The following is a 17,405-nucleotide window of genomic DNA, read 5'->3' as shown; positions in this document are numbered from 1 at the left end:
TTAGTTTCCTGTAACAGCTTGCATGCAACCTATTAAGTACTCGTCCCTCCCACTGCGAAGAAGTCGATCCTCCATGGGAGGGGCCTAACACTAACTAACTAAATCCTAACCTATGTATATGCATAGCCTGGGTGTGGCTAATCAAATAAAATTGAAAATTGCGCAAAAGGTGGATCAGTGCATGGGGGGGGGGGGGGGGGGGCTCAGCGCACCTCTGATTGGAGGCCATTCGGAGGCGGCCTGGTGTTGCGCTGATCCACCTTTTGCGCATTCTAAATTATGCATATGCATAGCCTGGGTGCGCTACCAAGTAAAAATTCATAATTGTGCAAAGGTGGATCAGCGCATCACCAGGCCGCCTCCGAATGGCTACCAATCAGGTGCGCTGAGCCCCCCCAAGAAACTACAAACGCGCCTTGAAACCAACCACTAGGCCAAAGGGTGCGTTCCTGCGCCCCCCTCCCCTGCAGCATGGACAGCCGCGACCTGCGCTATCAAGCGCCCCTCCATGACTGCTGCCCGAAGTCCACCAGCATGTCATGCATGCCAAGCACAACGAATGCATGGACATAGGAGGATGCAGGGATAGGGAAATTATTGAATAGGATATATATGGGCAGAAGAGCCGACTGGCGCGACTGAGCCAGATTACCAGGACCGATACCAGGTGAACGGAGGCTCTCTGGAGGGCGGTGAGGGATGCATCAGGCTGGAGGAAGTCGCGGGTAAGTATAACATTTTGATATTGCCTTCAAATGTATTTATACTTGTAATTCTTCTACGGCATCTTTTCTCCAAACCCAGTTTATATGACTTTTCCTGGTTAGTGATATGGTCCATCCAATTAAGTACCCTGCACACTTGAGTACACTTCAACTCTTGCACAGTACAGAAGAAAAACTAGAGAAATGCACCCTTTATGTATTTAGAGGGTGTAGCCTGCCTAATTTGTAAACACAGGATGTTAACCTTATATCTACTTTCATGAAAGCAGTTCACACAAAAGTCACCGCATTCCTGACGCAAAATCAGCAGTGCATTACTGTATGACTTGTCTCTACCATACAGATTATGCTGAAATTCAAGTCCATGGGCAATGCACCAAGTGTACATGAGTGCGGTACTGCAGGGATAATGTAATTCATTCATGTTGTTTGATCCTCCCTGAGCCTGCAGGTTCAGCATCTTTAGTGCCTGCAGGCATGAAAAATTTTAAGCAGATAGCACAAACAGCCCTTATCCATAAACATGCCCATTAACAATGTGATGGACTGGAAGGGTTTTTTTTTGTGCACAGAGAGGAGCTGCTTGCCTGGCAACAGCACATAATCTCCCACAATGCAACTAGGTTAACAGCAAGGAAACTGTCATAGCCATGGCTAAAACATCAAACTGTGGGAAGGGGTTTACCTCTATATCCGCCATACAGATTGTCCCTGGTGAACTATTACACAAAAGGTAAAAATGTTTCATAGGAATGTGGATACGGGCTATTAATTGGGATGAAGTGCAATGCTGGTAAGAAAAGATTATTTATTTATTTTTTATTCTAAATGTCTCTTGCTCTACCAAAATTAATAGAACAAATGAGCTTGTGTTTTACTGTAATACATACAAAAAAAAATGTGAAAACAGATTAAACAGCAAAATATACCTTTAGTTGCAAATTATCTACTTTACTTGCTTATTAAGCGCGATTACCTACTAAGTTATCGTAAATCCATTCTTTTTTTTGCATCCTTTAAACAGAGAACCTGAAGAGTCTCATATGTGGTGGTGGGGCTGGGGTGATCAGTAAAACTGTCACGTATCCACTGGATCTCTTTAAAAAAAGACTTCAAGTTGGTGGCTTTGAACAAGCAAGAGCAGCTTTTGGAAAGGTAGGTAATCGATGAACTTGGACAATTAACCACTTTTGCCTCTGCTACAGTATATACATGTCCTCTGTGACTTCAGGCAAGCCACGAGGACATATACAGTATACATTTATCTGCTGAAGCTGTTCTGTAGACGATCGGGCATGCTGCCAATCATCTACAGCACTGATATCATTAAGCCTGGACCCCTTCATTTGGCAGTACAAAGCTGCTGGAAGTGCTGCTCATGGGAGCCAGGATAATCGCTGGAACCAGTAGAGGTGAGAGACACTTCTCCCAGCAGGCTTGCTTGCAGATCCCTGCATGAGTGCTGCCTAATATGGGGAGGGGTGCACATCTGGCAATCTAAACTAGGATTGGGGCATTAATACTGGGCACTTCTAGCAATCCTACCAGGGCTACCTAATACTGTCCCTGGGGCACATATGGCAATCTACATTGGGGGATCTAATACTGCGGCATACTGGGGGACCCTAATAGTTGGGAACATCTGGCAATCTATTCCGTTATTACTAGGGCACATCAGGCAATCTATACTGGGGAGGGGGGGGGTGATCTGATGCTGGTTGCGCATCTAATTGTCTGTAGGGAGGCTGTTACTTGTGGGCACATCTGGCTATCTATACTCGGGGTGCAAATACTGGGGCACATCTGGCTATCTATACTGGATGGGAGGACCTAATTCTTGGGGGCACATCTGGCTATACTGGGGAGGAACCTAATACTAAGGGCACATTTGGCTACTTATACTGGGAGGGAACCTACGTAATACTGGGGGTACATCTGCTACTGATACTTGGGCAGGTGCAATTTGGGGGGGGGGGGGGGGGCAGGGATGGAACACTTTGTAATCTATTACGCTGGAGAACCTTGGCCAGCCCTAACAAGAGACGATACCATAGCCACTAGACTACCCGAGAAATCCGTACAAGAGAGGGGGACCCGAGGCTCAAATGGGGAAATCTAATAGGGTAAAACATAATAATGGGGATGCAGTGAAATCTAATATAGTGTTAGTAACAACATTTACTTTAAAGACAAAGCCCACTTTTAAGTCTATGCCCTGTAGAGGACATAATACAATTATTAAATAACCTTCCCCATTAACCTTTTCTCTCTAATTTTTACCATGAAAATACTTTTATTATTTTCTCAGTTCTAATTGTAAAGTACACACTGTAGAACCTTTTACTTCAGAATCAAATATCACCATGAATTATGACAGGAACATAATTTAAGTTTTGTGATAAATGAGAAGAAATGGCCGAATACATTTTTTTTGTTTGTATTTTTGTTTAAATTTACTTTGTTTAACTTGTTTACATTTATTTTGTTTAAATTTACAGTTATTGCAGTTATTTAAAGAGACACTGAAGCGAGACTAAATCTCGCTTCAGGTCTTATATATAGCAGGGGCACGTGTGCCCCTGCTAAAACGCCGCTATCCCGCGGCTTAACGGGGGTCCCTTCACCCCCAACCCACCCCCCGCAAACCTGGGTCGGAAAAAGGTCGCTGGAGCTGATCTTCCTGGAGGCAGGGCTAACGGCTGCAGCCCTGCCTCCAGTCGCGTCTATCAGACGCGCATCGCCGCCTCTCCCCCGCCCCTCTCAGTGAAGGAAGACTGAGAGGGGCGGGGGAGAGGCGGAGGTACGCGTCTGACAGACGCGCATGGGGCAGGGCTGCGGCGGTTAGCCCTGCCCCAACCAGGAAGCGCTCCCCCGCTGCTCGGAGGGGGTTTGGGTGGACAGGGACCCCCGTTAAGCCGCGCTATAGCGGCGTTTTAGCAGGGGCACGCATGCCCCTGCTAGCTATGAGGTCTGAAGCGAGATCTATTCTCGCTTCAGACTCTCTTTAAATCAACAGTATATTGTATAGAAGCTATGAATTCGCACCCTTGGTTGGACCCCCTGTAAAAACAGAACAAATCAATATATACAGTTGGGTCCATAAATATTTGGACAGAGACAACTTTTTTTTCTAATTTTGTTTCTGTTCATTACCACAATGAATTTTAAATGAAACAACTTAGATGCATTCTTTCAGCTTCATAGCACTAGACTTTCACCTAATTTAGTGGGGTGAACAAAATGATTGCATAAAAATGTGAGGCAACTAAAACAATTTTTAACACAATCCTTCATTTCAGGGACTTGAAGTAAAATGACAATTGACTCAAAAGGTTATTTCATGGGCAGGTGTGGGCAAGTCTGTTATTATGTTATTATCAATTAAGCATATAAAAGGCCTGGAGTTGATTTTAGATGTGGTGCTTTCATGTGGAAGACTTTGCTTTAAACAGACATGTGGTCAGAGGAGCTCTCCATGCAGGTGATCTATAAGCTGCGAGAACAGAAAATACCCATCTGAGAAATTGCTACACTGTTACGGGTGGCAAAATGAAAAAATTGGTACATCCTGAGAAAGGAAGCAAGCGCTAGTGAAATTGGCAATGCAAAAAGACCTGGACATCCACAGAAGACAGCAGTGGTTGATGATCGCAGAATCCTTTCCATGATGAACAGAACCCCTTTACAACAGCCAACCAAATGAACAACTCTCTCTGCGGGGTAGGTGTATTAGTATCCAAATCTACCATAAAGAAAAGACTGCATGAAAGTAAATACAGAGGGTGCACTGCAAGGTGCAAGCCACTCATAAGCCTCAAGAATAGAAAGGCTAGATTGGAATTTACTAAAGAACATCTAAAAGTAAAAATATAAAATCTAAAAAAGCCAGCACGGTTCAGGAAAAACATTCTTTGGGCAGATAAAACCAAGATCCACCTCTACCAGAATGATGGCAAGACAAAAGTATGAAGAAGGCATTTAACAGCTCATTATCCAAACTACCTCCATCATGTTTTACAGATGATGTGATATGGTGTGGTTGCTTGGGTGTGCATGGCTGCCAGTGGCACTGGGACAGTAGTGTTTATTGATGATGTTGCACAGGACAGAATGAGTCTAATTAATTCTGAGGTGTTCAGATACATTCTGCCTGCTGAAATCCAGCTAAATGCAGTCCATTAGATTGGGCTGTGTTTCATGATAATACTAGCCAATGTCCCAAACCATATGGCCAAAGCAACCCAGGAGTTTATTAAGCAGGAGAACAGAGGCCACAGCAGGATAAAAGTACATAACATTTAAAAAAATAAATAGCAAAGGCCGTGGTGGTGGGCTTGCCTACTCCCAAGAATACCAGTTACATGTGGTGACGTGTTAAACAAAGACATTTATTTCAATACTCCACACAAACTTGCAAAGCTGTGGCGGCAGCGCTTTACCCGGACCTGGAAGCTGTTAGTTGTTTGCTCCCTTTTATTGCCTGATGAAGCGAGGTCACACTTGCCCGATGCCGCACGCTATGCGCAAGATATGTCAGCCCTATTCACTAATATTCATTCATAAGACAGACCACATTAGAACAGGTATAGGAAATTCTAGGATAGAAGAAATAAGGCTGAAAATTGTTACAGAGTCTCTTTAAAGCTTCTGTAAAAAGTTTCAGCTCATCCGTTCTTAAAGGGACCCTGAACAGAACACACAAAAAAATGCCATAATGAACTTGCCTTGGGCTTCCTCCATCCCCTGTAGTCCACCAGGTCCCACGGTTCTCCCACTTGTGGCTTCCGTTAGTCCGGCGACTTGGCCGGGAGTCATGAGCAACTGCGCATGCATTGCCCATCCTCGCTGTGCCCATCACCATGAGCATTCTACACATGCCCCAGTCATTCTTTCAAGCGTGCGAGACAGGCATGCGGACAAGCTGCGCTTCCACACAAAAGGTGTGGGAAACGCCAGTAGAAGAACCGAGGGAAGCCAGAGGACGCCAAGGGACATCATGGACTAAGGGGGGCTAGAGGAAGCCCCAGGTAAGTTCATTATGGCATTTTTGTGTTCTGTTCAGGGTCCCTTTAATTGAAGAGGCATATTATTATTATTGATTTATAAAGCGCCAACATATTCTGTGGCAGTGATATTAAAACATTTGACCTTATGATTACACTTGATGGAGACGGTGGTATCAACTCGTCTATATACAGGAAACCTACCTCCACCAATTCACTGTTACACTGGACAAGTGCGCACCCACGACCACTCAAAGCAGGGATCCCAGTGGGTCAATATCTAAGAGCCAGGAGGAACTGCTCTAGACAGGAGGATTTCAAACGAGAGTCCTCGGGCCTAACAGAGAGGTTTAAGAGGAGAGGCTTCCCAGATTTTGTCCTTTAAAAAAGCACATAATAGGGCAAAAGATACTGATCGAGTGTCACTGTTAAATGACAACAGGACACAGATGCAAAGTACCTCCCCCAAAATCCAGTGTCCGAGACTAGTAGGAACATATACGGCCCAATCACATCAAATTTTGGAGATTGTAAAAAGATACTGGCCGATCTTGCATCAAGATAAGGACCTATGTAAGATCCTACCTAAAGGACCCAATGTAACATACAGGAGGGCGAGTAACCTCAGGGATCACCTAGTGCACAGTGAGTTCAAAAGGGATATGGTGGAGCCAATACCAGTGCGCTCTCTTGGCTACCTCCAAAACCAGTGGGCACATACAAGTGCGGGAGGTGTAAGGCCTGTAAGAATATCTTGCAAATTAAACAATTTAAAGAGACTCTAACAACAAAAACCTCCCCTGGGGGGTACTCACCTCGGGTGGGGGAAGCCTCCGGATCCTAATGAGGCTTCCCACGCCGTCCTCTGTCCCACGGGGGTCTCGCCGCAGCCCTCCGAACAGCCGGCGACTGTGCCGACTGTCAGTTCAATATTTACCTTTGCTGGCTCCAGCGGGGGCGCTGTGGCGACTTTCGGCACGGAAATAGACGGAAATACCCGATCTCCATCGGGTCCGCTCTACTGCGCAGGCGCCGGAAACTTGCGCCTGCGCAGTAGAGCAGACCCGACGGCGATCGGGTATTTCCGCCTACTTCGGCGCCGAGAGGCATCAGAGCGCCTGCGCAGGAGCCAGGAAGGTAAATATTGCGTCACGGCTGTACGGAGGGCTACAGCGAGACCCCCGAGGGACGCAGGACGGCGTGGGAAGCCTCATTAGGATCCTGAGGCTTCCCCCACCCGAGGTGAGTACCCCCCAGGGGCCGTTTTGTCGTTACAGTTCCTCTTTAAGGACACGAGTGAGATACGTACCTTCAAAATACTTACGTTCATAAACTGTGAAACTGAAAGTGTAATTTATGGAGCCATATGCCCCTGCAGAAAACTATATGTAGGGGAAACAGGCAGGGCCTTCAAATCACGAGTCCTCGAACACATGGGGGATATCGGGAATAAAAGGGACACCGCTTTATCGAGACATATGAGGACATGTTACATGGAAAATACGTTCAATGTGGTTTTTTTTTGGTATCCAAAAAGTTAATAGGAACAGTCGGGGAGGGAATCATGACAATACTTTACGACGAATCGAAGCGAAATGGATTTTTCATCTGAACTGTATGGCCCCGATTGGGCTTAATGAGGGTTTTACTTATGCACCCTTTTTGGACTAAGATAACTTACTATGAGCTCCGTTTGTGTTGGTGTAAATGGCAAATAAAGCTTGATGCATCGCTGTTCACTCCTTGAATTTGTACTCCAAACCTACGGCAGTGTGCATTAGCAATTGCCTGTTCCTACACATGAATTCTCGGGCCCTTTTCATTTCTGTGTCATAATTTTGTTGTCCCGCCCCCCCCCCCCTTTCACCTTCTATACTGTACAGTTTGTCCCTCCCCCCTACCCATTTTATTGCATCTTTTGCACATACATAATATGGATGCTATAGATAGCGAGCGGCTCTGTGTGCAGATCTATGCATATGTGGCAATAGGCCATGTGGACTAAGCCCTTTGACCCATCGCCGGCCTTTGATATGAGCAACCGGAGCGGTCACTCAGGGCGCCAGCTTCCACGGGGGCGCCTATAGCTGGTTGCCTATACTGAGGGCACCTACACCTGATTTCCTATTCAGGATAATGCACTTTTTACATCCGTTCGTGGTTATTAATAGTATTTTTTCTATTATACATACGTGACATGGAGATCTGAGCATTTGGCATGATGTGTCACAACGTCAAAAAGGTTGGGAACCACTGTCCTAGGAGATATCTCAGGAGAAAAGGGGAATTGCATATGGGCCTGTGTGTGTATATACGTGGCGGTCCCTGTCGGCTGCGCCCTTCCCTCTCCCTCCCCCCTCCTTGCCTCTTCTCGTAGATGGGGTGTTTTCACCCTCTCTCGGCTGTTGGCTCGCTGTGGGGGATGTGGGCGGGTCGGGCGCCGCCTCCGGTGATGCTTCCATCTGCTGAAAAGCTTTGTGGAGATGAAGATTTCATTTTTCAGCACGACCTGGCACCTGCTCACAGTGCCAAAACCACTGGTAAATGGTTTACCAACCATGGTATTACTGTGCTCAATTGGCCTACCAACTCTCCTAACCTGAACCCCATAGAGAATCTGTGGGATATTGTGAAGAGAAAGTTGAGAGATGCAAGACCCAACACTCTGGATGAGCTTAAAGAGAATCTGTATTGTTAAAATCGCACAAAAGTAAACATACCAGTGCGTTAGGGGACATTTCCTATTACCCTCTGTCACAATTTTGCCGCTCCTCGCCGCATTAAAAGTGGTTAAAAACAGTTTTAAAAAGTTTGTTTATAAACAAACAAAATGGCCACCAAAACAGGAAGTAGATTGATGTACAGTATGTCCACACATAGAAAATACAATCATACACAAGCAGGCTGTATACACCCTTCCTTTTGAATCTCAAGAGATCATTTGTGTGTTTCTTTCCCACTGCAGCTATCTTCCACTGAAGTGTCAGGCTGTTTCTTCCTGCAGAGTGCAGACAGCTCTGCCTGTATGTAATTCCTCAGTATGTGAAAGCCCAGCCAGCTCAGAGGAGGATTTATCCAGCTTGTAAAAGATAAGAGAGAAGAGAGAAGCTGCCCTAATCTAAATAATACACAGGCAGTGTGCAGAGAGGGGGCTGGAGGGGGGGGGGGGGGATGCATCACAGAACCACAACACTGAAGAACTTGGCAGCCTTCCAGACACAGGCTGTCGAGTCTGACAAGAGAGAGATAAGTTGATTTATTACAGAGATGGTAAAAGTAGAACGTGCTGCAGTAAGCCAGAACACATTAGAATAGCTTTTGGCACTTGTAGGATGATAAAAAACAGGATGCAATTTTTGTTACGGAGTCTCTTTAAGGTCGCTATCGAAGCATCCAGGGCCTCCATAACACCTGAGCAGTGCCACAGGCTGATTGCCTCCATGCCACGCCGCATTGAAGCAGTCATTTCTGCAAAAGGATTCCCGACCAAGTATTGAGTGCATAACTGAACATAATTATTTGAAGGTTGACACTTTTTTTTGTTTTAAAAACACTTTTCTTTTATTGGTCGCATGAAATATGCTAATTTTTTGAGATAGGAAATGTGGGTTTTCATGAGCTGTATGCTAAAATCATCAATATTAAAACAATAAAAGGCTTGAACTACTTCAGTTGTGTGTATTTGAATCTAAAATATATGAAAGTCTAATGTTTATCAGTACATTACAGAAAATAATGAACTTTATCACAATATGCTAATTTTTTGAGAAGATCCTGTATATGCATATGTGACAATAGGCCATGTGGACTAAGCCCTTTGACCCCTCCCATGACTATATGGGGATTTGCAGGGGTTAAAAGTGAGTGATACTCCTTGCATATGCTAACATGCAATGCATAGATATGTATCTACTAACGCTATATCTGGAGAGTTGTCCCCTGCACCTAATCCTGCATAGGGAGGCCCTGTAGGGGGTCAAAAAAAATGTACGCAAAATATTGTGGGGCCCTTGTATTTAATTATGGTCCTAACCAGGCAAGATGCGCATACATATGGACAGAAGGGGACCCCTAAGGATAGCATTTTCTGTTTGGGACATAGTGGCATATATATCCGCTGTGTGACATATTATACAGCAGGGCCCTCGTTTGTATAGGGTATACGGGGAAAAAGATCTGCCGATGCCGCACGCTATGCGCGAGATATGTCAGTCCTATTCATTGGGTGACATACGGTATCGGCAGAGCAACTTGCGCGGGCGCTCGTAAGGGCTGCCCCGGCACAGAGCTCCTGCTTTCCCCTTTTTTTGTGTTTTTAATTTATTTTTATTTATTTATTTGCGTTTAGGTTAGTCAGCATTAGGGCAGTATGGTAGTAGTAGAGTAGTAGCTAGTTGTAGTAGCTCCCCCCGCACCCCGCTCAGCCGTCACTGCGTACAGCCTGTCCCACGAGGGGACCACGTGGAGAGAGAGGAGAGCGAGCTCCAGAACTGATCCGGGCTCCCCGCGACCCTAGCTGCTACACTGCATCCCCTGCCGCCACCTCTCAGGGCTACCCCGATCTGCAGGCTCAACCGCGGTTGAATCGGCGACGGATGACCTCGGCAAACTGACTCACGGTCCCCGCAGCCTCTGATTCAGCTGACGAGCCGCGCGGGAGCCGGCTCAAGAGCTCAGAAGCCTTGAAGAGCCAGCCTGCAGCTCTCTGGCTCACCAGAGGAGCCGACTCATAAGCGCAGAGAGCCAGTCGCAGACCGGAGGGCCGTGATCCGGAGGAGCCAGCTCAGAAGGAGCCGCAGAGCCAGCCACAGACCCGGTCCTGGGAGCCGCAGTGAGCCAGCCACAGACCCGATCCCGGAGAGCCGCAGAGAGCCAGCCACAGACCTGATCCTGATGCCCGCCGATCCCCCATGGAGGATGCCTGCCTGACGACCCGAATGCCTGCCTGAAACTGCCTGCCGAGCGACCACTGCAAGGTCCCCACCACCGAGGAGAAGGGCAGAGCCTACCTCCCACAGCTGACCATCAGGGGTCAACTACCACTCTGCTTCCCCCCCCCCCCTCACCTGCAGGCCCCTCACGATGCAGGCCCAACCCCCCCCTACAACCCACCGCACAATCTTCAGTAGAGCCGAACTCGTACACTGGGAGCATGAATCGAACAATGCACTCCCCGAGTCTACCAACCTAAAGGAGGCGATCTGGGAGCATGTAGACCTCCTAATGAGAAAGTACGAGCTAGGGCACAGAAGAAAATGCCACAGAGGGAAGCGTGCAGGAGCACTGGTGAAACTGAAAAAGAAAGGGCTGCGGTCACCCATTCCATCCATTCTCCTAGCCAACGTCCGCTCCCTTCCCAATAAGCTAGATGAAATTCAGTTACTGAGCCACAAGCCCTCAATCGAAAAGAGCACCCCTGTTCTGTGCTTTACAGAGACGTGGCTCAACGACAGTATCCCAGATGATTCCCTGCAACTGCCAGGCTTCAACCTCCTTCGCGCGGACAGAGACTCCACCTCATCTGGTAAAAAGAGGGTCGGAGGGGTATGCTTCTACATCAGCTCCAAGTGGTGTCGCGACTTGACCATCCTGACCAAAAGCTGCTCTCCAGACCTCGAAGTCCTCCTAATCAACTGCAGACCATACTACTCACCAAGAGAATTCACCTCCTTTGTACTCGCTTAGGTCTACATCCCCCCCGACGCAGACGCCAAGTGTGCCACACGTACCCTAAGCGACATCATTGCGAAATGGGAGACGGCCCTGCCAGACTCCCTCTTCATCATCATGGGAGATTTCAACCAAGCCAACCTCCACTCAGAGATGCCAAGCTACGTACAGCACATCACATGCCCAACCAGGAACCAGAACACTCTGGATCACTGCTACACCATCCTCAAGGGCGCTTACAAGGCTGCCACTCGAGCAGCCCTCGGCAACTCGGACCATTGCCTCATCCAACTGATACCTACCTACAGAAGGGACTTGAGAACTCCAATCCAGCCCTTAAGACAACCAAGAAATGGACGACGGAAGCGAAGCTAAAACTACAGGCCTGCTTTGACTGCACCGACTGGTCAACCCTTGCCCCACCGAACGGCGACCTAGATGAATGGGCAGATAGAGTTACATCCTACATCAATTTCTGCGAGGACACGTGCATCCCGTCAAAGTCCTATAAAGTGTACCCCAATAATAAACCCTGGTTCAACAACAAGCTACGCCTGCTACGTAAAACCAAGGAGGAAGCCCACAAGAGCGGCAACCGGGAAGAGTTCAGAAAGGCCAAAAACAGCCTCAACAAAGAACTGAGAGCGGAAAAAAGAAGGTTCTCTGAAAAACTGCGGCTGAGCCTCTGCTCAAATAACTCGCGCGAAGTCTGGAAAGGTCTCAAGGTGGTCACAAGCTTTAAGACTCCCCCCTCATCACGCGACTCCCAGTGCTAAGCTAGCGGGAGATCTAAACAGGTTCTACTGCAGGTTTGAAGACAACCAAGTAGAGGATGTACCTTATGACCAGGTGCCACCGGTCGCGACCTCTCAGGCTCATACTAGCCCAGGCCCCCCAGCCGCACTGATGGTCTCAGAGGCCGAGGTTCTTAGACACCTTAAGCTACTCAATCCCCGGAAAGCCTCGGGCCCAGATGGTGTGTCAAACCTCTGCCTTAAAACCTGTGCAGAACAACTGGCCCCAGTCCTCACTTCCCTGTTCTCACAATCCCTAAAGGAACACAGGGTTCCCTCTTGCCTAAAAATCTCCACAATCATCCTCATCCCAAAGAAACCAGGCGCCACTGACCTAAACAACTTCAGACCTGTCGCACTGACATCAAACATCATGAAGGTCTTCGAGAGGCTCGTCCTCTCTCACCTGAAACACGCCACCAAGAATTTGATGGATCCTTACCAGTTTGCCTACAGGGCCAATAGGTCTGTGGAGGATGCCATCAATATCAGCCTTGAGCACGTTCTGAGCCACCTGGACAGACCAAACACCTATGCCAGGATCCTCCTCTTGGACTTCAGCTCCGCCTTCAATACCATCAGCTTCGACAAGCTAGTTCTCCTCAATGTGCATCCCAGCCTCTGTAGCTGGCTGAAGGACTTTCTCACAAACAGGACTCAGACAGTCAAGCTGGGCACCTTCTCCTCACAGATGCGAGTCACCAACACGGGTGCCCCCCAGGGCTGTGTCCTGTCCCCAATGCTGTTCTCGCTGTACACAAACTTCTGCAGCTCAACAAGCAACTCGGTCCAGGTCATCAAGTTCGCAGATGACACCACCATCCTTGGTCTTATAGAAGAGAGCGATGAACGAGCCTATCGCCAACAGATTGCGAAGATCTGCAACTGGTGCAAGGCTAACAAGCTTGTACTGAACACAGCTAAAACCGCAGAACTGATCATTGATTTCAGAAAAGGCCATCCCGCACTCCCCCCGGTCCACATCGAAGGCACTGAGGTAGCCAGGGTCCCGCATGCGCGTTTACTAGGCACCACCATATCCAGCAACCTAAGGTGGGAGGAAAACACCACAATAATCCAGAAGAAAGCGCAACAACGCCTGTTTTTTTCAACGACAGCTGAAAAAGTTTGGAATGTCACTAGACATTATGACCTGCTTCTACTCTGCTGCCATTGAGTCAATACTTGGCTCTTCCATCATCGTGTGGTATGCAGGGGCCTCTGCGAGAGATAAGTATAAACTACAAAGAGTCATAAAGTCTGCAGAAAGGATCATCGGTACTCCCCTCCCACCACTCAAACTTCTCTACTCGTCCAGACTGCGCTCAAGGGCCGCTAGGATAGCAGGATACTCCACCCACCCTGGCAACGGCTTTTTCAGTCTTCTCCCCTTAGGCCGCCGCTACAGGTCCCTTCCCACCAGGACCACTAGACACAGAAACACCTTCTTTTCCCAAGCCATTGATCTCCTCAACGCACCCTCCCAGTCGCACTCCCTTTCCCCCCCCGCTTATATCCGGGTAGTAGCCCACCCATGTTACACCACCCCAACTAGTCTAGAGCTACTTAATTACTCTACTGCCCTCCTGTACTACTTATTGTATACCTGCTTGTCCACGATACTGTATATCCGTATAATTTGTCTTGTGTCTACGATACTGTATATCTGTATAATTTGTCTTGTGTACCACTCGAGCCTGTCTGTGCCAAAAATAATTCCAGGTACAATACCCCTGTACTTGGCCATTAAACCTGATTCTGATTCTGCAGTGTTTTGATTACACTGGTTGCTATGTTACGGAGGGGATGACGCACTTCCGGGTAAAGACGCTATCCCAGAAGTGCATAGATCTCCAATTTTCTATGGAGATATTTTACATAGAGAAGAGAGTGTAGGCAGCGCTCCCAAATACAGAAGGCTGCACCTGAATTGATTTAGCTGCAAAGAAGTGCAGAGCTCCAATGGACTATATTACACAACATGCATTCAAACAGGTACAGCAATGGAGGGCATTAGCTTCAGCAATAATGTGTGCACAAATCATTCCTACTAGACTTCCCCACAGCAGTGACGTGCCCTCTCGGGGAAGACCTAACCACTAACCTAACATATAAAGCATAACTTACCTGGTGCGACTTATCATACAATGGTATACACATTTCTTCAAGACAGACAAACAGAAATGACACATTTCTTCAAGACAGACAAACCATAAGCCAGTTGCAGCCTGTGAGCGCTGTCATTTTTGTTCGTCTTACTATGGAGATAGCCAACGTTATGACATTTTCTATATGCAGGCTCCTATGCCTGCACAGCAAAATAGATAGGGAACCCTGGCATGTGGATTATGACAGCCATAAGGTGGGGCCTGGTTTTCCCAACGAGGGGCGTTACCTTGTGAACAGGTGAGAGCTGCATACCTATATAAGACTGGCTATGGGAGGCAGCATTCAACTCTGATAAGGGGTTATGCTGACAGTCTGTTTATATGTGGGACAGGGGATGTAATTGCTTGTATTTATGTTATGCACAGTATATTATTTACTCCTGATGAAGGCGTAATGCTGAAACATGTCGAGTTTTAACTGTTACTGCACTGGGTGGATCTATGTATCCGCACACTGTCCATTTTTTACTCTGTGTCAGAGAATATTTATTTATGATCTGTCTGACCAAATATGCGTAATAGTTTCATTATAGACCAACCCTTACATGCAACTGGGTGCGTCTGACTGCGCAGATATTTTACATACGGTCAAATGGAAACCCTCCAATCGATATAAATCGGGGATTTTTCTGATTATTTTGACCTATATGCACACTTGGCTTATTTGAGACCCACTTCTATATGTATAAGGGTGCGTCGGATTGTGCATATATGTGTACACATATGACCAATATGCGCTTTTGGCTTATTTGAGGCCCACTCCTATATGTACTAGGGTACGTCTGATCGTGCATTTATATGTACACACATGGTCCAATAGAGACTCCCAAATCGATACAAGCTGAGGGATCCTTGTTTGGTCCGACCATATATGCGCAATAATTCTGTTATAGACCCACGCCTATATGCAGTAGCGTGTGTCTGATTGCGCATGTATGTATACATATATGGTCTAAACGGAATTTCCCAATTGATATATTCTGACACAGATCTTGAGAACTAATACACACCTACACAGTCTGTCGGTTTTATATGTTCGCTGCTACCCAAACATTGTGTTTTTAATAGTGACTAATAAAAGTTATGATTTAGTGCGTTAGGGGCCTATCCCTTTATTGGGAATACGTATCAGTATTAGATTTCCCCCGAGTGCTATTCATTTTTATTTGGAAATGAACAGAGCCCAGCTGCTGGAACCAAGAGTAAAAAAATCTTCAGATTTTCCAGTTTGCATAAGTTTGCAATATACAACACAGGCAAGCAATGTGAGGAAAATCATAAATAAATATTGGCATGTCTTACAGAATGACAAAACTTTAACTGCCATACTCCCTGAGAAACCAAAAGTTATTTTTAAGAAAGACCTGAATCTTAAGGCTAAGTTCACAGTGCTCAGTTGCATTGCAGAAAAATTCTGCATGTCAACTTACTGCCCATACAATTCTAGGGGTCTGTTCACAGTAATGGATCGCGTTATTCTAACTCGCTGCATGCAGGCTTTGTATTAAAGTCTATGCCCAGTATACTTTGCAGTTCACACTCATTTTAACTCGTGCGTTATGCAACTGACCACTGTGAATCCAGCCTTAGAGTATTATACCCCCACGATTCCTATTAAAACACCCCCCTGAGAAAAGATGGCAATTTTAAAAGGTGTTTATTTTGTGTGCCATGCAGGAGTACTCAGAACATATTACCAATCACTACTTTTAGATCAACAGTGACAGGAGAGACATATGAAATTAGAGGAAACATGAATTGCAATAGTAGAGGAGTAATATATGTTGTGGAATGTGGATGTTTGAAACAGTATGTGGGTAGAACAAAGCGAATGCTATGCGAAAGAATTTCTGAGCATACAAAAAATATGAGCAAAGGAAGTGACAAATATCCATTGAGAAAACCCTACAAGGAATGCAAAAGTGGACCTTTGAACTTGATCAAGTTTTATGCAATTGAACATGTGCAGCACAACTGGAGAGGTGGAGATTATATTAAAGAAATGTCTCGCAGAGAGTCTTACTGGATCTTTACATTAAATTCCCTTGCACCAAAGGGGTTAAACCAGGATATTGAACTTTTTGCTTTTAATTAATGCTGAATTGAATGGAGGAGGGAGGAGTCACCAGCCCCTAGCAGACAGTATAAGAACAGATCAGTAGCCAGTCACAATGCTCTGAGGAAGAGAGGTGGATCCTCTCAAAACATGTCAGCGTGATTGGATACATTGTATGTGACGTCATGATACCATCACTTCCGGACTAAGGGGCTGGTTACTGCGTCCACGGAATACAACATCCAGATCCCGGCATATAGTGAGAGCTGACAGCCGCAGCTGCTCCTTTCCGGGAGTGCAAGTCCGACTCCTCCTTTAAAGGACTGTTCAGCTATGCTGGATATACCGACCAAGTAACAGGACTCATTAGTGTTATGCTTTACATTACTAAGAGGATAATATATACCACTGGCATTGATCCGGAGAATTTGTTTTATTGTGGAACTTTTTATTGGAATTTTTTATTGGATCTTTAATCTGCCACTGAAGTGTTTGCTCGCATATTTTTGCATCCTAAAACTGCCGCTCTGAACTATCAGGCTCATTAGCAGGATCCTGCAGGACTTTTCAGTGTGAGAGGTGTGTAAGGTCTCTGCATACCTGCAGATGTGTCTGGATGTGAATGACAGTGCGATTTTAGAGGAGCTACTCGTGTGTGGTATGATTTTTATTGTTGTTTAATGGATGGTATTAAATTGGTTTTGAGTGCGCAGGAGTAATACTGTATTTTTTTGTTCAATTCGAGTGGATTGGGGTACAGATCCATTTTTCTCCTTGCAGCCAACATTTTTTGTCAAAGCTCCTCATTGTGGTGCTGCTAGGTGCGCGGCAATCATACATATTCTATTTGTTTCTTTATTTTTTTATTAAATTTCCATATTTTTTTTTTCCCTAACTCCCTCCCTCCCCCCAGTCAGCCAATCATGCGATCGGCTGTCATAGGCTTCAACTTATGAGAGCCGATCGATCTCCTGTGTCCCAGGGGGGCA

At 46.4% G+C, this 17,405-nt stretch overlaps 1 protein-coding gene across 5 annotated transcripts in view; it reads left to right on the top strand.

Moving 5' to 3' along the window:
* The window catches only part of SLC25A19 (solute carrier family 25 member 19), a 117,329-nt gene that overhangs the window by 46,048 nt on the left and 53,876 nt on the right, over positions 1-17,405 (top strand). For 4 of the 5 annotated variants that reach the window (XM_068262989.1, XM_068262990.1, XM_068262988.1 and 1 more), the window contains one exon: positions 1,750-1,880. In XM_068262989.1, the coding sequence (XP_068119090.1) occupies positions 1,750-1,880 (131 nt within the window). Of the gene's footprint in view, positions 1-1,749; positions 1,881-4,177; positions 4,419-17,405 lie in introns of those variants that run through there. The other variant, XM_068262992.1, reaches the window with a different exon arrangement.

The sequence above is a fragment of the Hyperolius riggenbachi genome, chromosome 12 (genome assembly GCF_040937935.1).
Source record: "Hyperolius riggenbachi isolate aHypRig1 chromosome 12, aHypRig1.pri, whole genome shotgun sequence".
Classification (NCBI taxonomy): Eukaryota; Metazoa; Chordata; class Amphibia; order Anura; family Hyperoliidae; genus Hyperolius; species Hyperolius riggenbachi.
This window is presented reverse-complemented; position numbering and strand designations above follow the sequence as displayed.